This window comes from Cyprinus carpio, chromosome B25 (assembly GCF_018340385.1).
Source record: "Cyprinus carpio isolate SPL01 chromosome B25, ASM1834038v1, whole genome shotgun sequence".
Taxonomy (NCBI): domain Eukaryota; kingdom Metazoa; phylum Chordata; class Actinopteri; order Cypriniformes; family Cyprinidae; genus Cyprinus; species Cyprinus carpio.
In genome coordinates, this window is record NC_056621.1 from 7,608,949 (window position 1) to 7,635,900 (window position 26,952).

Here is a 26,952-nt window from a genome sequence, read left to right on the forward strand (position 1 = left end):
AGTAGCCTACCTGTAGTAAACGCAAAGGCTATATATATTAAATGTATTTATTTGTTTATTTATTTTTTATTTTTAACGTTCTTAAAGAAACAGTTCATCCAGAAATGATTATTCTGACCAATGCTGCAAGACTGTTCATGTTAGGAACTGTTCATTTTCAATGCACGTGTACACAATGAAAGTGAATGGTGACTAATAAATAAATTATGACAGATTTTGCATTGCTGTGAATGAATCAGATTACAGCTGGATCCTTCTTAGTGTTGGGAGCCGAATGTAATCAGCATAATGTTTGCTTTGAAAGACATATATTAGATTTACAGTTTTGTCAATAGTTTTGTCAATATATTAGCGAAAGCAGCAGCATGCAGGTCACGAATGAAAACAAAATTTCCTTCAAGGATTCATCTTCACTGAACCAAGCTCCTGCTAAGCTGATTTTGTTTGTTTTTTTATTTTATTGCCATAGTATCACAAAAAAAAAAAAAAAAAAAAGTCAGTGTGGGTTCACGTCTTAAGCCTGCAACTTCCTCAAATAATAAAAAATGAATGCTTTATTTTCATTACACTTTCATTCTTGTTTAGGACTGAAAGGATGGACTTAAGGGGGAATACATTATTTCAATCATAAATGATTTATACTCCATGGTGGAGTTTGTTTTATTGCTTTTCATTTATGCTAAGTGTAACAGAAATAGTATCTATATAACAATAATGAGAATCACCATAAGAAAATGTGTTTCAATTTATTAATGCATTGACTTAACTAACAATAAGCAATACATTTGTTACAATATTTATTAGTCTTTGATAACGTTGATTAATTAAAATACTACAACTGATATTTGTTTGCTCATGTCCAAATAATGTAGGCTAAACACATTTTAATACTGTATTCAGTAATGTTTTTGTAAATGTTGAAATTAATATTAACTCAGATGAATAAATGCTTTAGAAGTATTGCAATGGTTAGTTAATGTTAACTAATGTACTAATGTTAACAAAAGGTACCTTAATGTAATGTGTTAAATATCAGACACACTAAAGTAACGTAAAACACATGTGTTTGTGTGTGTGTGTTAATTTGATTCTTATCTCATAACATTCACTTATAATAAAAAAAAGTAAAAGAGTAAATAAATATCATGCAATGTTTTAATAATACTAGTGTATACGCTAGATGGCGCGCCTATGCAACAAATGGGTCTCTTGCTTCAACGTTCCTCGTTCAGCGCATGCGCAGCGCCGTTCTTTGTTGTCACGGTCCAAATTTATCCCGGAATAAGGGCAGCACGCATGTGCCGTGAACCCGGATGTATCAGGACTTGTTTGAATAAAGAACAAAAGCATCGGGCAGAAAATGCACGATCGAGACTGTTATTAGAAAGTAAAGGGATCTGGTTTCGGTCGGGGTAAAGTACCAGCGCTTGTTTTAGATGATTGATCACAGTAACCCACACGTTGGAGTTTTAATATTTTAATGCACTTGCTTTTAGTCCTACAAATTCGGCACCATACCAATGCGTGAACATACTTGCAGCAGTCTATAAACATAACACTGTAGCTTTAGTTGTAGTGCTGCAATGCATTTGATTCACGTCTACGGCAAAAAGTACGAACGCGGCAGCAACTGGTCCGAGCCAGAGGTGCTGGAGCTGCTGCAGATCTGGTCGGACGTGCCGGTCCAAACCGAGCTAGTGACCTGCCTCAGGAACCAGCATGTGTTCAACCGAATCGCCAGCACTCTGCGGCAGAAGGGCATCAATCGGACCGGGGATCAATGCAGGGAGAAGATCAAGAAGTTGAAGCTGGAGTACAAGCAGAAGACTTTGAGATCCGCGAGGTATTACGAGCTGATGGAAAGGGCGCAGAGCAACCGATCCGCCGCAACCTCCGGTTCGACTTTGCCTTTATGGGGCGGCACGGTGACGAACCAGGTAACCGGAATGCAGGGGTCAGAGGCGCCGGGTCACCCGCCCAGAACAGGTGAGATTCTGGAGATCAAGACGGAGGTGATGAGCTCGGATGATGAAGCGGTGGGCCCGCCTGAGATGCTCTATGAGTTCGGACCTGTTGATGAGGATGAAGAAGCAGGCGCTGCTGAGCACAAACATGCGGGTCCAAACACAGAGGAGAACACCGAGATGGACGGAGAGCAGGGAAACACGCATGTCATCTGTTCCCCATCAGGTATCCCGAACAGTTTGTTGATATGGATTGAGGAATGGAGAAATAGATATACACGTTACAGTGCAACAGAAACCTAACATCATCTGCATGATGTAGGCCTACTACACAGTATACACATATTACAGACTCTTGTTGCATAGATAGATAGATCAGTGAGTATGTAAATGCATATTTTGGAGGCAAGTTGTTCAGATTTTTCTTCGCCCTTTCTGCATTTTCACTGGCCCGCCACAATTGTATTACAGTTATTTTTCACATATGAACATACACATATAAATATGAACATATATGAACATAAACATATTAGTGTTTTTAATTTGCAATAACACCTGGAAATGATACAGCTGTTCATTACAGCTGTATGATGGCATGCATACAACTCATTCTATCTAACATTTATCACAGGTTATTTTCATTTTGACAATTACTGATTTGACAAACCATTATCTTGGTTAGCCAGGTAGAAAATGTTACTTTGGTCACATATTTAAACCAGCACAATATCCAATAACAGTATACAATTTATAAGCAGAAAAAAAATTAATTCATGTTTAAATAATATAAAAAAAAATTCTTGACTTCAGTAACTACAGAGAAACAGTAACAAAACACTACCTGCTTAACACAGTACAACATTATTTGAAAGATTGGGGTTGGTAATAATTATTTTTTTTATGTTCTTGAAATACTTTTTTTTTTTTTTTTTTTTTTTGCTTACCAAAGGATGCGTATATTTGATCAAAAATACAGTAAAATCAGTAAAATTATGAAATATTACAATTTATAATAATGGATATTAAAAGTGTAATGTATTCCTATTATGCAAAGCTGAATTTTCAGCATCATTACTCCAGTCTTCAGTGTCACATGATCCTTCAGAAATCATTCTAATATGCTGATTTGATGCTCAAGAAACAATTTTTATTATTATCATTGTTGAAAGCATCTGCTTAATTTTTTGGGGGAAAACTGTGATATGTTTTAAACAGAACAGCTTTTTTTAAATTAGAAGACTTTTGCAAAATTATTTTTACTTTTACTGTTGATCGGTTTAATGCATCCTTGCTGAATAAAAGTATCAGTTTCTTTAAAAATTAAGATATTATCTTACTGGCCACAGATTTTTGAATGGTAGCGTATATTTTATGCATTTGGTCGGCATGTTTATTGTTATTTGTTTTTGTGCATTTCATTAGTATGTGCATGAAACCTGTGACCTTGGTCTATCAGTTATCCTTCAGGAACTCTTTATAATATTTTCATCGCATCAGTGCAAAAATAGCATTGCATGGATGTATAATCAAGATAACGATTAAAGATGAGCCTGCCCTACCAGTTTTAACTGATGTTATCCATATTTCTTTAGAAGGTCTGTGTGGTTTAACGGTGCACAGGCATTATTGCAGTATTTATGCCATCCCCTTTGTTGTGTCTCTGCTGTTGGCAGTGATTTTCCATCCAGTGCTTTACTTTCAGCAGCACAGATGTTCTTTACAGCACTGGCATGTTATCGCACCAACTGTCGCTTTAATAAAATGTTGAGAGAATTGTTTAGTTAATTTTTAATGAAGTGTTTATTTGGTCTTTTATCTCTGATTGACTGATTGAATGTTTAATATCTGATGATATCACACCACAGATTGCAGTGACCAGAACATGACCGGCTCCTCCGGTGCGGGTGTATCCCCGGCAACAGCTCCCATTGTGATGAGAGATGGAGGTAGCCATGGCGACCAAGAAGGGGGTTCCGGATCGTTCCATCAGAGGAAGCGCCGGCGAGTGGGACGTGGGGGCGATGGGGTGTTATCGAATGCTCTGGCTGGATATCTAAGCTGGCAACAGACAGCAGAAGAGCGTTTCCTGGCTCTGGAGGAGGACCGGATGCGGCAGGAGGCGCGGGCCGAGGAGCGCAGGGAGCAGCAGGAGGAGAGACGAGCGAAGCAGGAGAGAGAACATGAGTTTCGTCTCATGTCCATGTTGACCAAAGTCCTGAGTTCATCACGTGGGACGGAAGAACAGAGTGCCTCCACCAGCAGGGAAACGCTCGGGGTGCCCAGCACCTCACAAACCTTGTTCCCCTATATGTTATCCAGCAGTGCCAAAGCTGTACCCAGCATGCCTTGGGGTGATCAGACGGCCCAGTACAGCCCCTACCTTTCCCGCCGTGGCAATAGCATGCGGCTGCACCAGGGAATCCTGCAGGAAGGCTTCAATCAGTATCACGCCAACAAGCACGACGAGAATTCAAACCCTCATGTTAGTCTCCCTGGAAACAGTACTGCTTTATTATTATTAATCATTGCAGATGTTGTTTTTGTATTTTAATTTAGTATACAGTGGGTATACACTACAGTAAGATGTTTTTTTTCAATCATTTGAACATTTCTGCATGAATTGTAGTGTACTTTGGTCTGGATATGGAAAATATATGATAAATTCTATACTTTTTTTATACTCTCACTACTGTAAGATAAAAAAAAAAAAAGAAATTAATCATTTAATCTGGCAAGGACACTTTAAATTGATTAAATGTGGCAGCAAATTAAATAAATGCTGCTCTTTTGGGGTTTGTATTTTTCAAAGAAACATTTTTCACTAGAATATTAAATAACAACTGTTTTCAACATCATAATAATAAATGTTTCTTTAATAGCAAATAAGCAGATTGAATGATTTCTGAAGGATCATGTGACACTGAAGACTGGAGTAATGATGCTGAAAATTCAGCTTTACCATCACATGAATAAATAGCATTTTAAAATATCTTAGAATGTTTATGTAAAATTGTAATATTATTTCGAAAAGATTATTTTTTTTACTGTAAGTAAATACAGCCTTTAAAAAAAAAAAAAAAAATACTGACCCCAAACTTTTTGAACTGTAGTGTAGGTATATAAAAGTAAAAAATGTATCTTTATTTTTCCAAATCAAGAAAAATGTATACTGCATGTTTTATGCAGAAATGAACAAATGACTGACTAGACAAAAAAAAAAAAAAGGGACATTTTACTGCACCATACAAAATCACCAGACAATACCTGTGGTGGGATGGGGGTTAAAATAAAACCTAGTTTAAATAAAATCGTTAAAATATTGAATTTTCAATTAAAGTGTAACTGTGCCTGGCCTTTTTTGTACAATTTTAATCATCTCTTTTCCTTATTTAGTTAATTTTATATCATCTTGCAGTGTGACAAATTCATGTTCCTTTTTAAATAATTTCCGTCATTCATTTCTTAAACAATATTCAATTTTAATTCGAGATGATCTCAAGAAAAAACTGTTTAGATTAGAGAACGTTTGTGAAAATATATTAATCTCCACAGTCACTCGCTTAGTTCATTCTCTGTATAAGTGTACTCATTTTTTCTGATGTTAAAGACAAACCAAGTCTTAGTTTTACAGACACTGCTTTGGTTACCGCAGAGGCCACACGTCTCTTGTGACTTCATAAACAAATATGTGTAGTTTGCTCATTTGAATACATTTTTTGGTGTTTATCTAGCTTCTGCTTTGTGTTAATTTGCTGTGGTTTTTAATATTATTTATTTCAGGGCATTATAAACTTAGGAACCAGTGAAAACAAGCTGTGCTTTGACCTCCTGCAGAAAAGAGTAAGATGTGATTTACTTGTTTAGCATTCATTAGTAGAGATCCTTTTTCATTAGCGATGATTTACGCCTGGTGGGCAATAAAATTAGGAGAAAAAAAAAAATCCCATTAAAATATATAACACACTATTACGGAGTCTTGAAGAATGTGCTCTTTTGGTCATTGAGCAACCACCCAAAACACTCTATAGCAACTGAATTAAAACAAGCTAAATGCCATTTAGAACACCTTAGAAACTGCATACCAATGTCCTAGCAACCATCTACAGCACCCTGTCGAGTTTTGCACAGGCAAGCCCCACTCACATTGTCTTTTTAGTGTTGTTACAACAAGAAAGACTTTAAAAACCTTTAAATGCACAGAAATGTAGAAAGTTGTAATTGAGCCTGGATATTACATTGTTGATTGATTCTTGGTATCTCTAACAGCTGATGCGACCTGACATGCTTCAGATTGAACCTGCTTTCTTACAATACCCCGACTGGAAAGGCCACAGTTTGTAAGCCACCATTTTCCCTTAACTTCTTTTCCCTGTGTTTGCTTTTCTGGAAAATTTATAATTAGTTTGACTCTCAACGTTTGTGTAAAATCCCATTCACAGCTTTCATTTCACAGTATTGATCTTCTTTTCCCCAAAGCCTTCGAGAGGAAGTTGCTAAGTTCCTGTCACACTACTGCCGTTCTCCCAAACCGCTAAAACCCAAGAACGTGAGTGTTTTTCTGCTTATTCAACATCAGTGTTGTATTTTTGTATGGTATTATTTCTGTTAGTCTTCCTCTTTCTGTTAAAAGAGAAATTCAGACCACATGCTTATTTCCTTTGGTTCTTTCGCAGGTCGTTGTTATGAACGGTTGTGGGTCTCTGTTCTCGGCTTTGGCAGCTACACTCTGTGACCCAGAAGGTATCAGACCATCTGGTCACCACAGAATATGTCTGGTCTCATGTCTAATTTCATTTTTTTTTTTTTTTTTTGTTTTTTTTTTTCATATTCTCCCCAAGGCTGCATTGATTTGATTAAAACAGCAGGAAAAAGGGAAATAATGTGAATTATTATTGCAATTTAAAAGAGCTGGTTTCCATTTTCATGCATTTTAAAATGTTTATTAGTCATTTGATGCAAAGCTGAATTTTTTAGCATCATTACTCCAGTCTTCAGTGTCACATGATCCTTCAGAAAACATTTTATTATGATGATTTGATATGCTGATTTGTTTTTTATTTACTACCCATTACTACCAAAATTTACTGAAAGCCTTGGATATGGATACTAAACAATTTAAAAATCTATTATTTACCTAACCTTTTTATGAATTGAGAATTTTTTTTATTATTATTATTATTATGATACAATCAAACCATTTTTGATAAATGGCTGTACATGTCTTAAATGTTACTGATTTTGTGTGTGTGTTTTATAGATGCCATTCTCATCCCGTCACCCTTCTATGGTGTGATAACGGAGGATGTGGGCTTGTACAGCAGTGTCAAACTACACCATGTGCCACTTTACAGTCAGGTGGTTAACGAAAGTCCAGTCGTAATATTTCATAATTTAACATTGGCATGTTATAGTGGTGTTCTGCTGTTTCTTGAAGCTATACATCTTATATTTCTATTTGAATTTGTATTGTGTTGGTACAGCCCACAGGAAGTGATGTCAGACCGTTCCAGCTAACTGTTGAGAAATTGGAGAACTCTCTTAAAGAAGCCAAAAAAGAGGTTATTTTTTATTTAATTTTTTACTTAAACATACCGTGTACACGCTTGAAACTCACAGCGTATGACTCTCTTTATATAGGGATTGAACATCAAAGCCCTTATCCTTTTAAACCCCCACAATCCTCTGGGAGAAGTGTACTCGTCTGAAGAGTTGATCAGCTTTCTACAGTTTGCTAAAATGTGAGTTTAAACTGTTTCTTACAAGCACTGAACCAAAGCCACTGTTTCATTCAGATCTGTAATATCTGGAAGCTAGTGACATTTTATCACTACAGAAATATTAATGGCATGTTATTACAAAACCCACATAACTTTGTTTAATGTAACACAACAGATGGTTTCAAGAATGTTTATGCTGTTCTTTTTCCATATGATAAAAACATTTATAGAGCAGAGATAAAGAACTACCATTAAAGTATCAAAAATGCACTTCAGAGCTTGGCATCCTATTATATGTAGGAAAAACAGCATTCTGCAGAAAAGTTTTAGAATTGCATGATGATGAGTAAATTATGAAAAACTTTCTGGTTGCCAGACTTATGGGTCTGTGATCGCACTTTGTCTTCCAAATGTTTTCACATGCTTCATTAAGTTGCACGCTATTGACGAGAAATTACATTTGTGTTCACGAAATGTCATTTGAATTTTAATTTCTGCCCTCAGCGGGACTAATTTATTCATTCTTTCTCTCTCATTTGCTCCAGGCACAAGCTTCATGTGATCGTGGATGAGATTTACATGCTCTCCGTGTTCAACGAGACGGACACATTCCACAGTGTTCTCAGCTTGGATGGGTGAGAGACATGCACATAAACCCTCTCTCTCTTATATCTGTGCTTTTTTTAATTCTAATTTGCCTAGTTTTCTCCAGAAAAGTTTTAATGTCATTTTCATTTTATCTGATAAAGTAGCATTTGTGAGCAGAGCACTTTGTGTACAGCCATTACCCGGGAAAACGATGTTTCTGCCGCTCCAAAAGCGCCTCCTGCTGGCGGAAAGAATTTGCATTTTCGCTTTTTTCTGTTTTCTCCAGCAACTCTGAGCACTTTTCATATTCTTTATCCTGGCTGAAGCACTTTTGTTTCAATCTATAAGAATAATCAGCCTATTTTATACTTTAAAGTTAAATACATTAATATTAATAAGGTGAGTATGAGAGTCTTTTTCGGCGGTTTAACTGGCTTTTTGTTTATTTGACGGTGATTTCACATTTTTTTGTTTGGATGAAGGCTGAATACAAATAAAAGGTGAACATTAATTTATTTGTACCATTTTTATTTCTAAAATATTGTATAGTTTTATAGGAGGAGGTTTTATAGATTTGGCAAATTAATTTTTCTGAAGTTTGTAGGTACAGACATCCATTGTGGGCGTTCTCGGCAGTTTTTCTGAGGCTTTTTAAAATTTTGTTCAAATCGATATCGGAATTATATTGTATCAACTGAAATTAAGAAAAATATCATGATATAAATTTTGGCCATATCGTCCAGCCCTAGGTACCTGTGGATATTGCTTGAACTAATCACCACAAATTTTTCCACAGGTTGCCAGATCCCCAAAGAACCCACATTATGTGGGGCGTCAGTAAGGTATGTCATTATTTCAACTGTGAGAAAAGCATTTCCTCAGATTCTTGGCATTGCTTTATTGCATTCAAATGTTGTTGTGTATGCATATAGGACTTTGCTATGGCAGGAATGCGAGTTGGCATGGTCTACTCTGAGAATAGAGATTTGGTTCAGGCCCTGGATCAGCTTGGCTGCTTCCATGGAGTCCCAGGACCCACACAGTACCAGATGGCACAGCTTCTCAGAGACAGAGGTACACATTTTCTCCCTGGCTTTGTCAATGTTTTGTCAGTTTTTCACTATTTGGAATTCACAAATCCAAAACATTTCATCCTGTCTAGTATGTAAAAGTAGTGTTAGTGTGTCCCAAACCATGCTGTCAAAAGGATAGTGTACTTTTTTTGGTTGTTGTTTTTGTTTTTCTATGCTTTTATAGACTTAGGGGGTGTTTACATGACTAAAAATGGAAAACTGTGTATGCGTCGTCTTGGCCTTCCATTTACACAACAGTTGTGTTTGTGGGCCTGAAAATGTAAACTTTTGAAAACAGATTTCAAAGTGCAAGTTTTTTAAAACCATACTGTTATTGTCTCCATGTAAACTTAAAAAAAAAAAAATGCAAATTTGTGGAAATGCATACGTACATGTATAGTTTATAAGTTTGTGCATAGGCGCATAGTGCTTCTTTACGAAGTGACATCGCCAACTACTGGCTCTGGCATGCATAGTACAGCATTTTTAGTCATTTTCATGGCTCTGTGTGAATGGGGATCAATTTACAACAATGTTTTGTCTGTATATGTGAAACTTTTTAAAATGCAAAGAAATCAACTTTTTTTAGTACATTGTTGTCGTGTAAATGTACCATTAACCTTTTGCACTATGTGCTTTTTAAGAATACTACAATTTTGGTGTATTGGCTTGATTCCTTCTTAAAGTTTGTACTTTTAACTGCACAGTGTGTGTTTTGTAATTGTGATCAATTAGGACTGATTGCACAGCAAATGTATCATAAAAATGGTCTATATGACTATATTTGAAGCTGTACAATTGCTTTAAATAATAAACAGACCAAAATTTAATTCATTATTCACTGATAACCTTCCCTTCTGTTGCGCAGTTTATCCTTCACAGGGATTTTGATTGACAGGCAGGCCGAATCTGCCATTTTTTTTATGACAAACAAACCAGACATGAACTTTATCTTGAAAAATGGTGTTTAGTGACGTCTTTCCGTGATTGAAACGATAACTTCTGATGTTCATTCATGTTTATTTCATGCTATAACTAGTAAAGAGGAAGATATGATTGCTTCACGTGCCACTTGAACTGAGGCGCTACTGCGATCTGTCACGACACATTAAAGAGCCACAAAACAGTATTTATTGTTTGAATTTCTTAAATGAAACAAATTGAAAGCTGAGCCTTTGTTTCATACCTAAAGTAAGCTGCTTTGTCTTGTCTGTTGGCGTGTTGTCAGTTTTCTCTTTGCTCCACAATGTTTTTTTTCACTGCGTGAGAACATGATTTGTATCTTGAGTCACTGAGTTAAACTGAAATACAGTAACAGTCTATTTCATGAACAGATCATTTAGATTGATTCATTGACAAGAATGATTTGTTCACAACAGCACTTAACTGAAGGAGATTTCTTGGTGTTTCCAGACTGGCTGAATAGTGAGTTCCTTCCCGAAAACAGACGCAGGCTAAGAGAGGCTCACAGCTTCATGACAGAAGAGCTGAAGAAACTGGACATACCTTTCCTGCACAGGAGTGCGGGTTTCTTCATCTGGGCAGACTTGAGCAAGGTGAGCACCTTCAGAACCGATTTCTGCATCCAAACTCTTGAAATCAGTCAAGTTCAGCCGATTTCTGTATAACGTTTTGGTGTTTGTGTAGTATCTGAGTGAGAAGACGTTTGCTGAGGAGCTGTCTCTGTGGAGGTGTTTCCTCAAGCACAAGGTTCTGCTGAGCTGCGGTCAGGCCTTCAGCTGTGTGTCTCCAGGCTGGTTCAGAATCATCTTCACTGATCAGCTGCACAAACTAAAACTAGGTCTGTCGATCGCTCATTTCCATTTCAGTTCCTGTATTCTTGTAGTGTCTCCTATGGAGTGGGACAAGATGTGATTATGGCATTTATTCCTTTCAAATCCTTGTTTTACAGGTATGCAGAGGATTAAAAATGCATTAGAAGAACTTCAGGGCTCTTCAGTGCTTGAGAAACAACGGACAACAAGTGACGAACAGGATGACAGCCGTGGGACAGCGAGGAGGGAAGACACTAAGACAATAGATGAGTGCAAAGACAAGACACTCAAGACCTCAAGCGTTCAAACCAAACTTGACACAGTACACATTAAGACAGAGCCTGTCTCATTGGCTGATGAGAACTTTCCAGTTATTAACGGCCAATCCGACATCCGCTCAGAGAGTCTGGACTCTCTGATTGGCACTCTGCGACAGCAGATCCACACGTCTGATTGGCTGGAGAAGTACAAGCCTGAGCTAGCTGCTGGACAGGACCCAACACAATTGGATGTTTTCACAGACCTGCTCGATAAAGCCAGGAAATAGAGTAACAGTTGATAGAAACAAGTTTGTGCAACGCAACTGTCAAATACTTTTTTTTTTAATGAAAGAAACTTTCACCTTATGTACAGTTTAAAGGCAAACTCTGTTAATTGCAGAAACAACACAGTGGCGATCCCTGTAATTAGAGATTGAAAAAATTATGGAGAATCACCACAACAGTATATGAAAATGTTGTTATTGTTGGATGTTTTTGTACTTTAAGTATTACCCTGGCTGTCACAGTAATTGGAGACTGCCCCTTTAATTGCGCTCATATCAAATTCTAAGCATCCAATCTATTGTCTTTGAGTTGATTTAAAGGGGTCTTATTGTGAGGAATCGATTTTTATTTTATTATTTTTTTTATTAGAATTTTGTATAAGGGAAATATATTGTAAATTTCAGAACCTAAAATTTGCTTCTCATTGCAATTTCCTGCAAAAATATATATATATATAAAAACATGAATGAATTTTATTCTTAAAATTAGTTTTTAAATGAGACTTTTCATTAAAAATATCTTTAAAAAAATCTTAAAACAGGAAGGATTTACTTAAGAAACTGTACTGCATAATATATCTTTAATACAAGTATGTTTTATTTGATAGTGCAGCAAGACAAAATGCTATTCAAGGGAGTCTATGACAAGTCTTTGTATCTTTATGAAGTGTTGTTTCTTAAGTAAATTTATCTATTTTTAAGGCTTTTTAGATATTTTACTAAAAAAAAACTAATTAAATACTCATTAAGAAGCATTTTTTGCAGTGTTTCTAACTGTGTGTAGCACCTACAACTCTGCACGTCCTTCCAAAGGATCCCAACATTAGAAACGAGAGACAGATGTTCATTTTTAACTAGATCCCTGATCATTTCAGTCAGATCTTAAAAGTTTGAGTGGCTGAAATCAGTTTCAGCTTTGAAAAGAGACTTTTATTGAAGAATAACTTTATTGACCACCCATGTGTAAATACAAAGTCCTGATGCTAGTTTTTATATGAAAGTCCTAAAGGCAAAGCACACACACACACAAAAAATACTAACATTAACTGTAAACTTCAGGGGAAAAATAATGTATTATATGACCCCTCTAAATTGATTTTAAATAATTTTAAGAGTTTGTTGGAGGGGGGGGGGGGGCGGTTGGGCTTGGTTATTGACTTGGCTGTCAGTTTCAGGATAAAAGTGGATGTTTATTTACTTTTTGACACTTCTTATCTTTACAAGATGAATTTGTTTTAAAAATGCCTTTTTGAAAAAAAAATGCCACCATATGGTTGCTTATCAGTTTTCAGCTTCCAACGAAAATGCCTTGTTTGAGATCTTCATTGGTGTTAAATGTTTTAAGGGCTCCTGACTGAACGTATGAATCAATCGTCAATTAAAATGTTTTATGTTGAATTATGTTTTCATTGCGTTATGTTGCTCCTTTACAATGACCTGAGATCAGATGCCACAGTCTCGCTTGTATTGGTGAGAGTACAGCAAAGCTGACCTGAGGTCTGTAGCAGAAAGCAAGCAACAGGAAATAACCATGTTCATGGGTTTCCTGTGAGCCCACCTTGCTGGAGAATAGAAAGTGGTTCTTTCCTGTGCCATTTAGTTGTTGCCATGACGACACAGCAACCCTCCTGATGTATTGCTCCAATTACTGTGGTTCAGGCTGTATCGCTTACTACTAAAAGAAGCAAAATTATATATTTATGTATATAAACATATATTTGTGTGTGTGTGTGTGTGTATACAGTTATGCTCATAAAGTTACATGCCCCTTGCAGAATATGCAAAATGTTAATTTAAACAAAATAAGAGGGATCATGAAAATTGCATGTTATTGTTTATTTAATACTGTCCTGAATAAGCTACTTCACATAACAGATGTTTAAATATTCTCCACAAGACAAAATAATAACTGAATTTCTAAAAATGACCCCGTTAATTTGTTTAAAATAACTTTGATTTTAATACTGTGTGTCGTTTCCTGGATGATCCACGACTGTCTTTCTGTTTTGTGATAGTTTTCATGCGTCCCTTGTTCGGCCCTGAGCAGTTCAACTGCCTGATTAGGGTAAAGTGTACTTATTTTGTCTTCTGGGAAACATTTAAGTATTTATGTAGCTTCTTAAGTGCAGTACCAAATGAAAAAAATATGATCATTAAACAAAATAAGAAAAAATTACACGTCATCCTGTTCAGAAGTTTACACCTGCTGGCTCTTAATGCACTAATGTCATTTTTATTAATTCAGTTATTATTTTGCCTTGTGGAGAATATATAAACATCTGTTATGTGAAATAGCTTATTCAGGACAGTACTAAACAATAACATGCAATTTTCATGATCCCTCTTATTTTGTTATAATTAACATTTTGCATATTATATATATATGTATATATATATATATATATATATACACACACACACATATAGTAATCTAATAAAAAAAGTATAGTAATCATTATATACATATATTATGATATATATATATATATATATATATATATATATATATATATATATATATAGATTGATTGATTGTTTTGTATCTGTTCTTTTTCTCCAGTATTGGAAATTTGGTGAAATTCAGCCCACAGACTTTGAGCACAGTAGATTGATTTATAAAATATCATTTTCACTTTCCAAATCACACTCACTGAAACACTCGCAGGGTTTCTGGGGGAATTTAGGCACTCACAGTGTATGTGTGTATGTTTATGCGAGGGGGAGTTTCCATTGCGAGTGGGACTCCACTGTGGGTAGAGGGAAATCTTTACAGTGTCGTATTACAGCACTGTGAGGGGGAAGTGAGAGATGCTTCTGTACATCGTTTCTTTGATTCATTTGATATTTGAACGTGATCAGTTACAGTCGTTGGACTCCGTGGAATCAAATCTCTGTCATTTGAAAACGTTTTTTAAAGACTTAACCCATTCAAGGTAAGTAAACCTAACAACGATTGCCTAATTTTGTCTGATATTACCAACTGAAATTTTTTAAGTTTAGTTTCCAGCTAAATTGGCAACTTTGTTGTTGTTATACCTAACCATTCGCTTTTTCTCAACAGAGCAATGCAAGGACCAGAACTTGTTGACTCGAGGAGTCGTTTTCGATTTATTGAATCCTGTCTCGGCTTGATGGGCTGTTTGTGTATCAACTATGCGATCTGGACATCTCGGTGGCTGGATGACCGGGGTCTGTGGACCTCACGGAATGAGACCAGACTGGATGACAGCCGGACCACTGAAGACATTGCTAAAGGTGTGTGTTGTGTGGCTGCTATTCTCATGTATCTTAGGGAGTAAAAGCTTTTTGTCATTGCTTAGTATTGTTCAAAATGTTTGGTTAAAAGATAGTATAATATACTATATTATATTATATTTTGTGGTGTTAAATTGTAACATATACTACAATTGGGTCACCTTACATGTTAAACATTAAGTTAAAAAGTTTTTTTGTGGTTTATTTTTTTTGTGGTCATGTCTTATCTTGTCTAGGGAAAGAAGTGAATCATGACTGGTACTAGTACCCCCTCAAAAAACTGTATGCATACGCCTCCGGAGCTGTTTGACTTGGTTTTGACCTGTCATGTGGGCGACAGCAATATTTTAGTAGCCCACGTGTGGCCCTCATTAATTTTATAAAACTGCTTTGGATCTTAAAAACTTGGCTTTTATAAAAGATGCATAATTGAAAAACAGTAAAAAGCCCAATTAAATGCATTTCTATTGTGTGTTTCACTTTTCAGGCCTTTATAAGATTTGTTTTTTGGAGTATTAAAATAAATAGCCAGAAGGTGTGATGGGAACTGAAAGCATTAGAGCATATCGTGGCATGTTTGCAAGTTTTGACCTGCCGAGAAGCACAGAGCAGTCAAATGAGAGAGAATTTCTCTGAAAAATTCTCCTGAATTTCCAACGTTGGCGTAAAATAATGATATGGTTTTGTGTTGAAGGGGTTTCTACGCTTCGGTGGGCTGCAGCAGACAGGCTATGACACGCTGGACTTGCTTTACTCGCATGTTTTATTACTTGTAGCCTGTCTGGTTTTCCCCTCAGTTTAGTTCTTCCTCAGAACAAGACAAATGAAGAATGATATAAATAATGAAGGATGAAGTAATGACTGATCAGTTCAGTTTTAAATAGTTTCATGATGAGATGTTGTTCTTCAAGAGCACTCAAACTGAAATTTGATGTCATGGTTTTATGTTAGACATTCTTAAAGGGACAGTTCACACAAAAATGAAAACGGTGTGTTTTTTTTTTTTTTTTTATTTTGTCTCCAAGGAGCATGTTATATCGTATCACATGCATCAGTATTAAAGGAGTGTCTGTCCCTGTCTGCTTTCCACAGCTCTGGAGGCTGAAAAAGTGTTTGCAGCAGTGGCTTTCCTGATGTCTGTGAGCGCTGGACTGCTGTGTCTCATGTTTGCCCTCTGCTGGACGTCTCAAACGGTGCGTTCCTACTCAAACACTCGCTCGCTGCTGATGGCAGGCCAGGCACTCGACCCGACCACCCTGCTGCTGTTCACACTAGTACCTACAGGTCAGTACCTCGTTACTTAGCTTTCCTTAGCCAAGTAACATGCACATGTTTTAACCTTCTCCATTTTTTTCTTCTTACCAACAGGTTTTTTCTTTTTTCTCAGCTGGGCGCTTTTTACCCATCAATATATTGGTGAGATAAGGGATGATGTCAGTCGACTCGGCCCATCCTATTGGCTGGGAGTGGTGGGTTGGGCTTCTCTATTGGCCGTGCTGCCTGTGGTCTTCCTGGCAGAGAAGTTTGTGGTTCCCGACATCCTGCCGGAGTTAAAAAATGCTGCCCAAATGTGGTGGAAGGCTCCGGAGGCTGCACACACGCGGTCGTTAAGTGAGGGTTGCCATCGTTCACAGCATAAGACTCATCCTGACTTTAGGAGGTATTTGTCAGTGCCTTGAACGAGAGGAAGAAGGTAGCAAGGAAATACAGAGAAGAGACTCTGGTCTCGCTTGTCTTCTAGCCATATATATGAGCTGAGCATATCCCTCACAACAGGGGTCAAGGACCTGGATGAGAAACCTGTAACTGCTCTCTGCGATGTGACACACAAAGCTACAGGTTATAAGGTTCAGTGCTGGCTTTGACAGTGGCTTCACAGATGTATTTGGACGAGGATGCCCAAATATCAGAGTTCACTATCTAAATGTAAAACATAAAGCTGAAAGGATCTTGAAGTTGCAAAGAGGCTATTTCTCTAGAACTTTTAATAGTCGTTGCCTGCAGATGTTATTGTGTAAATTATACAGTGACTTTCAGGGATGTAGACTTAAATATGCTAAATTATTAACTGAAATAACAACAAAAAACACTAAAGTAGTTTATATCTGATTGGTAAATCTATAATAAAATTACTAAGAATGGCAATAGGCAGTACTTAAGAAATGCTACAAATGCAATCATTAGTGGCATATTTAAAAAATGAAAATATACGTTTTTTTTTAAAAAAAGTTATTGAAACAGTTTGAAACATACTTGTTCTTGCATAGAAAAATGATTCATTTCTAAGATCCACTTGACCTTTCCCCTTATTCCCACTGCCAAAAGCGGTGATCATTTAATTCCAGATTTTTCTGCTTGTTCTCAATTTTGTAGACAATACTGATTCAAATAGTCAGAGCACTTTTCTACTGCTAACACTTAATGTAATAGGGACTTCCAGGTGCTAATGCAGAATTCAACACTACTAGATAGTGCTGCAGTTGTTTTTTTGTTTTTTATCTGTCTTTTTTTAAGTGCAAACAGTGCTCTCTACTGGCGATAGTCCAAAGAGCATCATGTTCTATCCTGTATTTTTAAAGCTATTTAACAATACTTTTTGTACTGTTTTAAACCAATAAATGAAATGGTTTTCATATAAAGTTGAGTCCATATCTATTTTTTTTTTTTTTTTTTTTTTTTTTTTTTTTTTTTTAGATAGATATCTATTTATGATAGATACATTTTTAGTTTTTGTTTTTCATGTTAATTTTTAACTTTCAGTAATTTTGTTGTTTTCTCATTTTATTAAATATATAATAAATACTTGATATTTGTGTAAAATATTAATTTTATTTATTTCATTTTCTGTTTTAGTACTTTTTTTAGTTTGCTATGGATTTCTATTTTTAATTTCCATGTTTTTTCTTCTAATATTTATTATTTGTATTTATTTTATTGCAACTACACAAATGATTTTTAAAATATTTTGGTTTTATTTAACAGCATTGTATTTGAGTAATCTATATATATATATATATATATATATATATATATATATATATATATATATATATATATATATATATATATATATATATATAATTTTAAAGGTTTTGGAGTAAAAAATATTAATTTGGCACTATGTCTAGGTTTCTAAAGAAGTACACAAATTTGTGAACTTAATGTGAATTAAAAAATAGACAAATGCACATTAGAAACATTTTCACTAGTGTTCTCAGACTTTTGGAACTCAGTGTATGCAGACCATTAAAATTATACAGGAAAACATCAGTAGTGTTCTGAGACTGAGGTCATGCCCTCTATCATTATGTTCTTCATTATCATGGAGACAAAATATGAGACTGAGAGCTATCTGAACTTGTGTTTACATTCTGATCCCACCCAAGATGAGATGAATGAACTGGCTGTGTTAATTGTGCATTAATCAGGTGCGGGTCTAATTAAAAGGCAGTTCCGTCCTTTTAGCAGTGCCTAATGAGTTTGTTATTAAATCCACAGAGAACTGTTTTTTTTTTATTTACTATCAGGAAAGCACTTAATTGGCCCTCAGAACAGAACTTGAGTGTCCTTGAAGGTTGTGACGGTGGGGAGCTTGAGAGCGCACTGGCTGACATCTCCATCTCCCCCGAGGGGAGCATGAAAGCCTCTCTGTGTGAAAGGTGTGTGTGTGTCCTGGATGCAGGCGGCCACTTAAATGATCGTTTGAGGAGAATTTCAGTGCAGGGCGGCTCTCAGAGGAACTCAGCTGTCCACACAATGCTGACATGCAGGTGTGCCCTTTTTTCTGCTGTGTACACTTTTTAGTGTTATTTACGATTGTTTGTTCCCAGGTGAGGACCTCTTTTATTTTTTATTTTTTTTAGCCTGTCCTGAAGTGTCCCTTTTGGGCAGTGCAAATGCTGTTCAAAATGAACTTCTGATTCCCCTTTACAAAAACTTACTATGGTTACCATAGGGCACATCCAAAGTTACTACAATAATACTTGGTATTAGCCACCACTGGCATCAATAAAAAAATAAATAATAAATAATAATAATCTTATAACTGACTACCTAGCTCTCCAGCAGGTCCTTGTTCCCCTGCAAAAAAAAAAAAAAAAAAAAAAACACTGTGTAGTGCACTTCACTTATTACTTGCTTATATAGGAACAAACAGTGTTAGTAACTTTTATACAATCAACTTCAAATCAAAATTTACACAATTTACTTTTAATGCATAATCATTTTTTTTTTCTTTCAGTTTTTAAAACTGATTCCCATTTTTTAGACAACTTTCCTTTTTGGCTGTTATCACAAATCCCCTTTTCAGGCCTGTTTTTTTTTAAATCATAATACTCCACTCAGTGAATAAAAATCATGTTTTAATCAAATTAAATGCATGACTGAGTCAAAGTTCCTATGCTCTGCTGTGATTTAGCAAAACTCCACTCAGTGAATAAAAATCATTAATAAATTATCTTCTATGTTGGTAATCATACACCTGAGAAACAAGTGCTAGCAATGCATTTGTGTTGATTTATAAATATATATTTATATTTTTCTGAGCTTCGGAGATATTAAGTCAGAATATCCCACATCCGCCTTTAAATGGAATGTAGCATATTGCTAACTGTGGTGGTTTGGCAGAAACTAGTTACTAAATTAAACTGAGTCATTGCAGAGGATGAAACATTGAAATGTATCCTGATGTATTTTGTATATCCCTGCATCATTCTAGCGCTATAAACATATGTCCTCAAATAAAATATACCTGTTCTGCTTGGGAACCAAAGCTCACTTAGTAATTGGTCGGAGGCGGTCATTTTAAATTACTCCTCTTCAGCCGTACCAGTGGGACTGATTGACAGCGAAGCCACGCCCACTTGCTCGCATGTGTTGCTATGTGAGGCCTCAGCCCTGGCAACACACTTCATATCAATTAAAGCCCAATTAGGGAGCCATGTTCTGCTAATTATGCTACGCTTCACATTCCCAGAATAAAGTGAGCGTGTGTTTACTGAGGTAAATAAATAAAGACACGGGCTGCCAAGGCAAGCCGACCTTAATCAGATTTTCAGTGCTTTCTCTCTCTCTATGTGTGTAAGTGTGTGTGTTTTTCTACTGTGTGATCGAAACAGAAGGTGTAATTATATGACTTCGCCATTTGGTGACAGTGTTGTAACATGTCTTGTGAAAAAGGCGCCAATTCTCCGTCTCATTTCTTCCTATTTGACGAATAATGAAATCAGGGAAGGTTGTTTCATGCAGGAAGGTTGTTTGCTTGTGTGTGTGTATGTGTGTGTGAGTAGCGAGAGAGCGAGAGAAAAAAAGTGTGCCTACACGTGTGGACTTGCTTCATCTGTTCAGACGCGCAAGCACATTTGGACGAAATGTCGCCTAAAAACCAGACAGTGTTCAGTATTCTGGAATTTAATAAATAAAGATTCATGTGCTGTGTCTTTTTATAAAATGTTCTCAGCCTGGTGTAATTGGACTTTTTTTTACCTAACGGTTTGCTAGGCATGCTCACAGCTTTAACCACAAAGAGTCAGATGAGAAAGAGAGACAGCCGATTGCAGATAAAGTGATTGAGAGATAGAAGAAGGGAAAACGTGATATGACAGAGTGGAGGAGTGTAAAATAAGATAAAATCCATCGAGTGCCACCTTAAATTTGGATTTCATTTGACTACCTGTCTCTCCAGCAGGTCCTTGTTCCCCTGCTAACATGGACTTTGAAATGTTCCCCTGCTAACATAGACTTTGAAACGCAATTCACTTATAACTCGCAAAAATCCTCATCCACCTCCTCTCTGGTTTCAGATTGTGTGTGACAGAATCAGAGTTAAGGCTAGGTTTTCCACTTCGTGTCCTTGCTAATGGCTAATCTTGTCTAGCCTTAGACTTGAAATCAATCTGTGGCCATGAGACCGGCCCCTACATTGGTCATTTTTATGTCTAGTCTTGTGTAATGTGTCAGGCTGATCATCTACACCACTAGCAGCTGTTACTGATCATACTCGTTTCTTTTTAGCACACCAGAGCTTTATTATAAACAACCAGGGGAAGAGCTTTGGGATCGAGCCGGGCTGTTCCACTGACAAATCCAAATCTTGATTCGTTACGGTCCTCAATCTGTCACCCGGATCTTGTATCCTCAGTTATATAGTGTGAAGGGGAGTAGCTCAAGTGCTGTTAAGCGAATAGCTATTTTAGCACAACGATATGCTGATAATTTGTTTACAGACGTGAACTTGATTGGAACTAGATTTTCATGACATAATTTGAGTAGCAAAACTGCCATGATGCTATATAGTTGCTAATGCATTAAGCATGTTTTTAACAAGTAACTCTGATCTTATTAACATACCTCTGTTCAAAAATTGGCATTATATTAAGTATCACTCAGTTGCACAAGTTAACAATTACTGTTAGCAATAATAGCTATACTATAGTTGTATTTTGACTTGTTTAGTGTTTTGATGCAGGTATGTATGTTGGTTTGAGGTTGTTTCTACTTGAAAGATGCTGATTAAGGGTTTATGTTAAACCACTGAGTAATTCCACTGACAACTGCTTGTATTAAAATGATCTAAACCAGCTTCTTGGTGGCAGTACTTCCTTTTATGGGCTTTTTGATGGGAATGAAGCATCCTTACACAGCAGAAAAGCATTCGGAATTGTGTTTTTTGGCAATAAATTGAAGTTCAGGCCTATTATTGTCATATATGGTCTCAAGAAAAAGAAAGACATGGACAAGGCTAGCTCTAATATGTTATCCTCTCATCACCTTTTGAGTATATCTGGTAAACTACAAGTCTCAATCTGAAACTGAAATAATTTATTTTCAATAAATAGTGAGTTTGGCAATTATTTTACTAACATAAACATGATTAGAACTAGATTTTCTTGAGAAAATGTGAAAGGTGCTAATGTGCTATGAGTGTTTTTGTTAGCATGTGGTTATTCTTGTACCCTTACGTAAATTGACCTTAGTTTGATTATAGTAAAAGTGTAGTAACCATGTTTCTTTGGCGTATTCATTACCATTTTTATAAACACAGTTTTACTACAAATACCATGGTGGTTAGTGTAGCAAAGCCATGGTTCATTTGTGGTTATCATTGTTTAACTATTAGTAATCATGTTTTTTGGATTTATTTGTAGTAAAACCATGGTATTGCTGTTGCACTAATAAACCTCAATGCTCAAAAGGGTAATGCAGTGAACTTAAACCCAATTTTATTATTCAGGTTACAAGGTATACATTTTTATAGTTTAGCTCAAATTCTGACATTCTCTGTAGAAAAAGATTGTAGAAAAAAAACTAACAATAGAAGCAGAAATTTATGCTGATACCTGTTAAACCACGAAAAATACAACTTTATTATGAAATCCTATGACACATTTTAGGTATGCAAGCATGAAAGCTAACTTACGTAGCTAAATCAATCTTGTGTTGCTAGCATAAACAGACAGTTTATGCTAAAGCCTATAAGCTATCAATAATGCAACTTTGTTGTGTAATAAATTGACATAGCTTTATAAATATTGCTTAGCATAAATGTAGACAGTTAACGCTAAAGCTGCTATACCGCTAATAATGCTACTTTGCTGTTATCAATTACTATGACGGTGCTAAATCAAGCTTGCTTAGCATAGAAGCAGACAGTTAATGCTGAAGTCCATAACACCAAATAGAATGCAACTGCAATTGCTATGAATTGCTCAGAAAAATCAGGCTTGCCTAGCTATCATTAGCATTCACATCCTTGCGTAGCGGCTGTGTACACCCACAAAAGTTAGGTATTTCCTGCGTAGCTGTAGTAGAACCTATGATTAGCTGAGATTGTACGCTTTTTGACACATCCACAAGTGTGCGGATATGAGTTTGTCTAAAGATGAAGGAGAAATCAGAGCTGTGTGCCATCTGCGACACTCTGCGTTAACCTCGGCTAGTCTGCCAGTTGTTTCGCGTGTTCCCATTCTGAGTCAGCTCACTTCAAGATTGTCTGTGGCTAATTGTGACGGACAGCTTCACGACAGCGAGTGGGCGCTACGCTGCGCATCTGCAGCGGATCAGTGTTTGCACACGTGGGCGTGTTTTTGAACTGTGTGTTACTGATAATCAGCTCAATAGCGAAGAGGGAGTATCGCTCTGTACTACATGTCGCTTGCCTGTCTTACAGGTGTGTATGTGATCTCACATCTGTTTGACTGCAGGGTTTGATGATTTTACTCATTCCAAACACTAGTTTGTCGACTTGCTTCATCTGAAAGGCCTAGAAACAGAAGTTTTTTATCAAGCAGGCAATGCTAATCAGGCAGACGGGCTAGGGAAAGGCAAGCGACAGTGTTGTATCTCGTCTCTAGGCATGGTGATAGTGAATAAAAGGATTTGATTTGTAGTAGTGTTAGGTGAGCCAGAGATTAAATGGTATGTTGACTTTGAGAGTGGCTGCAACTTGGCCAGCACATGTTCCTGGCATTACATACCCATACGTACGACCACGCAATCTATATGCTGTTGATTATCTCCCGCCGTCGTGTTGGATGTGTCACTCTGGCCTCTCAGAAGCTGCTTACCACAAATCAAATCTATTTCATCCATCTATTTTGGAATAAACAACTTACACTTTTTGCCTTCATCCATCCGCTTAGTGGAAGAGAATGAAAAGCCATTTCTATTAGAGCGATGCGCACCCCAGGGGACCAAGAGAGGAAACAGGAAATGCAGAGGAGAAAGTGGGAGACAGAGAGGGGAAGAGTGTTTCCTTTCATCATTACAATAAGTGGTTCATTTTGCAGTGTGGTGGTAACAGGAAGCATCGCTTCAATAACTGCACCACTGTCAGCAATGTGGAGTCGCAGCAAACTTGCCATGATTCATCAATCCTCTGAACTCATGCAATACTGTTCTCAGCGTCCCAGAGGAAAGAAAAATCACAAATGAAATCTCTTTAATATCTTGGTTGTTTCTTATAGACTGAAATGTGTCACACCTGCAACTTTACATCATCTAGTTGTGACTACAATTACCTTTTGTTACTTCAAGTGTCATTACCGGGATTTTATTTCTCCCAACTGTAACTTATATGTGACAGTGTGACTTGCTGTCTCACAACTAGAGCTTTTTCACATAAATGCAATTTTATTTTAATCTTTTTTTATTTGTTTGTGTACTCATTTTTATATATAACCCATAATCTTATAATTTAATCTGGGTTACAATTAACTTTTCTTTTTTTTTCTTTTTTAAGGGGTGCTATTATGCTTTTTCACTTTTTCAACTTGAGATAGTCTGTAATGTCGCTGTTTGAGCATAAAAAAAGATCTGCAAAGTGACAAAGCTCAAAGTCAAATTCAAAATGAGATATTTTATTTAACAGAAAACACTTTTCAAAAACTACAACGAACGACTCGTTTGGACTACAACGTATATTTTCCGGGATTTGTGATATCACAAAGATCGACGAATGGGATGAGACCTGGTTGAGCTGCACTAGAGAAGGCAGAGAGTGTTATCACTGCTGGAGACACGCTAGCTTTCCCAAGGCAGAAGAGCTTAGAGTGGTTACAATCATCCGGGTGTAAATCACGCTCAAATTGATTTGATTTTGATGCCATATTTACACTCAAGCTCACAGCAGGCGGCTATGGTAAGGGGCATGACATTTCCCGACCAGGCGCCGAGTGCTGTCAATCACAACAAACACTAGCCCAGCTAACCAATCACAACACAGACTGGTGCAGCTAACCAGTCACAGCGCATTTCGTATTTCAGAAGGAAGGCCTTTATTTGATGCAGGAACTATTCGAGCCGTTCATGCCAGACCGGGGAGAGAGGTGTTGTAATAATGTAAAATATGTGAAAAATATATATTTTCGAACAACCTAGTATGGGAGCCTGTTCTAGTACACCCCCAAAACAAAATCAAGACTTTGTAAAAGAGCATAATAGGACCCCTTTAAATGCGACTTTGTCACAATTGCAGCTTTAAGTTTTCTAGTTGTGACTGTACATTTTACTTTATTGATGATTAATGACTGTACATTTTAAATTTTTTTTTTTTTTTTTTTTTACTATATTGTATTTTTTCACATTTATTTATTTATTTATTTATTTAAAGTACTAGGTTTTATACTTTGCATCACTATTATCTTTTTATTTTTTCTTTCTTTTTAGATTTTTATTCTTTTACACACTAATACTCTAACTTTAATTTCGCTGTTTTATATTTTATTTCTCTATTTTTAGGATGATGCATAAATGAGTAACTGAGCAACATTTGAGTGATGAAATCTTCCTCCAGGGGTGCCACAAAGTGCCCCATTCCTGAATCCTTCGTCCAGCATCTGCTCTGCTTCTCTGTCTCTGATCGACTGCCACACCGTACCCATCAGCGGTTGCCATATGCTATCCCAGCGGCCGTCTCCTGCTGTAAACAAATGATAGATTTTGACAGATGCTCGCTGGCCACGATCTCACCATATCGCGGTGCTCTGGACATAGTTCTGCGGTCTGACAGGTGGACTCTCACCCCTCCTTCCTCCATTATAATTACAGAGCGAATAGATTTAAAGATCAGACTGTTAAGGTGGCCCTGAATTAACGCCTGTGTCAGGGGCTCTATTGTCCTCAGGGTTGCAGTGTGACACCAGCGGTGCTGAAAAGGCCACAGCCATCCTGCCATTTCTCATAATGGACTTTTTAGTTAAAGGACAGGAAAATAATAAGCAGACTTCACTGCTGAAAGTGGACGCCGTTTGTCTTTCCTGCCGGATCGACTATGGAGGGACAGATGAGGGTTAGTCATGATAAAAAGACAGGGCTGCTCTTTTCATCTTTTCATTCTCACACACAACTGCAAAGACAAAGACAGCTTGCAGTCTGTTTAATATATTAATAAAGTCTGTCTGTCTATCTGACTGTCTGGATCTAGCAATCTATTAATCTCTATTTAACACTCTATATCTATCCGTCTGTCTATGTGTATATATCTATGTATATACAGAATCTATCTATCTGTCTGTCTGTCTGTCTGTCTATCTATCTATCTAATGTCTATATGTCTATATTTATTTGTCTATATTTATTTGTCTATCTATCTATCTATCTATCTAGGCTGTCTATATGTCTATATTTTTTTTTATATCTATCTACCTGTCTGTCTGTCTGTCTATCCGTCTGTCCGTCCATCATCTATCTATCTATCTATCTATCTATCTATCTATCTATCTATCTATCTATCTATCTATCTATCTATCTATCTATCTATCTATCTATCTGTCCGTCTGTCCGTCCGTCCGTCCGTCCGTCTGTCTATATGTCTATATTTATTTGTCTATATCTATCTGTCTATATTTATTTGTCTATCTATGTGTCTCTAAATTCAGTGTACATTTTTCTAAGCTTTCTCGTTCAGAAGGCCGGCTGTGTAAACCAGCATTAGTTTGGAATAGAAAGCTCTCTGACAGAGTGTAAAGACGCAATGATTAAACACAAACCCATTCGGAGGAGAGACTTTTGCGGGGCTGTGAGTCTCCAGCGGCTGTCTGATCCTGCGCCTCGCTTGGGGAAAAAGCAGATTTAATTAAAGCAGAATTAAAGAGCGTTGTTATTTTGATTGAAGACACCCAGCTTCTTTCCCTCCACTCTCTCTCACCCGGCTGTCCCGGATTCAAGCTGACGGGCTTCATCGCCGAAGGTTTACTTGAGTACATAGTGTGCATCTGGTGAGCTCTTCTTCTGAGCACACACGCAGACACATGCAGGTCTTACTGCATGTTTGAAGAATACAAACGCCATCTTCTCTGCTGTAGATTGAGTCTAATTCTGTATTATTGGATAATGAGAAAAGCCTGTACGACACACAGACTGGCACAATATTAGAAGTTAATTAAATTTCAGTAGAGTGACAGAAAAGAACCCGACAGAACTTGAAGGCAGGAAAAGCAACATTGGTCAGACAGACACAACGACATGTCAATTTCTCCCAGGCCCCATCTATGAGGGGTAAGAGGGGCCAGACATAGACAGATGGAGAGAGAAAAAAAG

The 26,952-nt window shown here is 36.8% G+C and overlaps 2 protein-coding genes across 2 annotated transcripts; both read left to right on the forward strand.

Moving 5' to 3' along the window:
- Positions 1 to 1,271: 1,271 nt before the first annotated feature.
- On the forward strand, positions 1,272 to 12,686 carry accs (1-aminocyclopropane-1-carboxylate synthase homolog (Arabidopsis)(non-functional)). The gene is made up of 15 exons (XM_019068634.2): positions 1,272 to 2,190; positions 3,830 to 4,446; positions 5,745 to 5,804; positions 6,231 to 6,301; positions 6,441 to 6,510; positions 6,638 to 6,704; positions 7,222 to 7,319; positions 7,445 to 7,522; positions 7,602 to 7,702; positions 8,227 to 8,316; positions 9,066 to 9,111; positions 9,202 to 9,343; positions 10,756 to 10,898; positions 10,990 to 11,143; positions 11,255 to 12,686. The coding sequence occupies exons 1-15, from the start codon at positions 1,584 to 1,586 to the stop codon at positions 11,662 to 11,664; spliced, it is 2,754 nt and encodes a 917-aa protein (XP_018924179.2). The 5' UTR covers positions 1,272 to 1,583; the 3' UTR covers positions 11,665 to 12,686.
- A 1,548-nt stretch (positions 12,687 to 14,234) lies between these two features.
- Positions 14,235 to 17,555, forward strand: si:ch211-256a21.4. The gene is made up of 4 exons (XM_019068632.2): positions 14,235 to 14,594; positions 14,723 to 14,916; positions 16,009 to 16,200; positions 16,285 to 17,555. Exons 1-4 carry the CDS (start codon positions 14,470 to 14,472, stop codon positions 16,593 to 16,595), a joined length of 822 nt encoding a protein of 273 aa, XP_018924177.1. The 5' UTR covers positions 14,235 to 14,469; the 3' UTR covers positions 16,596 to 17,555.
- The last annotated feature ends 9,397 nt before the right edge of the window (positions 17,556 to 26,952 follow it).

What these genes read in the sequence shown, in the direction of transcription:
- accs (XM_019068634.2), top strand. Translation starts at nt 1,584, where the DNA reads ATGCATTTGATTCACGTCTACGGCAAAAAGTACGAACGCGGCAGCAAC. An exon ending in TCTGGGCAGACTTGAGCAAG is followed by an intron (nt 10,899 to 10,989) that starts GTGAGCACCTTC and finishes GTGTTTGTGTAG; the next exon opens with TATCTGAGTGAGAAGACGTT. An exon ending in GCTGCACAAACTAAAACTAG is followed by an intron (nt 11,144 to 11,254) that starts GTCTGTCGATCG and finishes CTTGTTTTACAG; the next exon opens with GTATGCAGAGGATTAAAAAT.
- si:ch211-256a21.4 (XM_019068632.2), top strand. Translation starts at nt 14,470, where the DNA reads ATGCTTCTGTACATCGTTTCTTTGATTCATTTGATATTTGAACGTGAT. An exon ending in AAAGACTTAACCCATTCAAG is followed by an intron (nt 14,595 to 14,722) that starts GTAAGTAAACCT and finishes TTTTCTCAACAG; the next exon opens with AGCAATGCAAGGACCAGAAC. An exon ending in CACTGAAGACATTGCTAAAG is followed by an intron (nt 14,917 to 16,008) that starts GTGTGTGTTGTG and finishes TGCTTTCCACAG; the next exon opens with CTCTGGAGGCTGAAAAAGTG.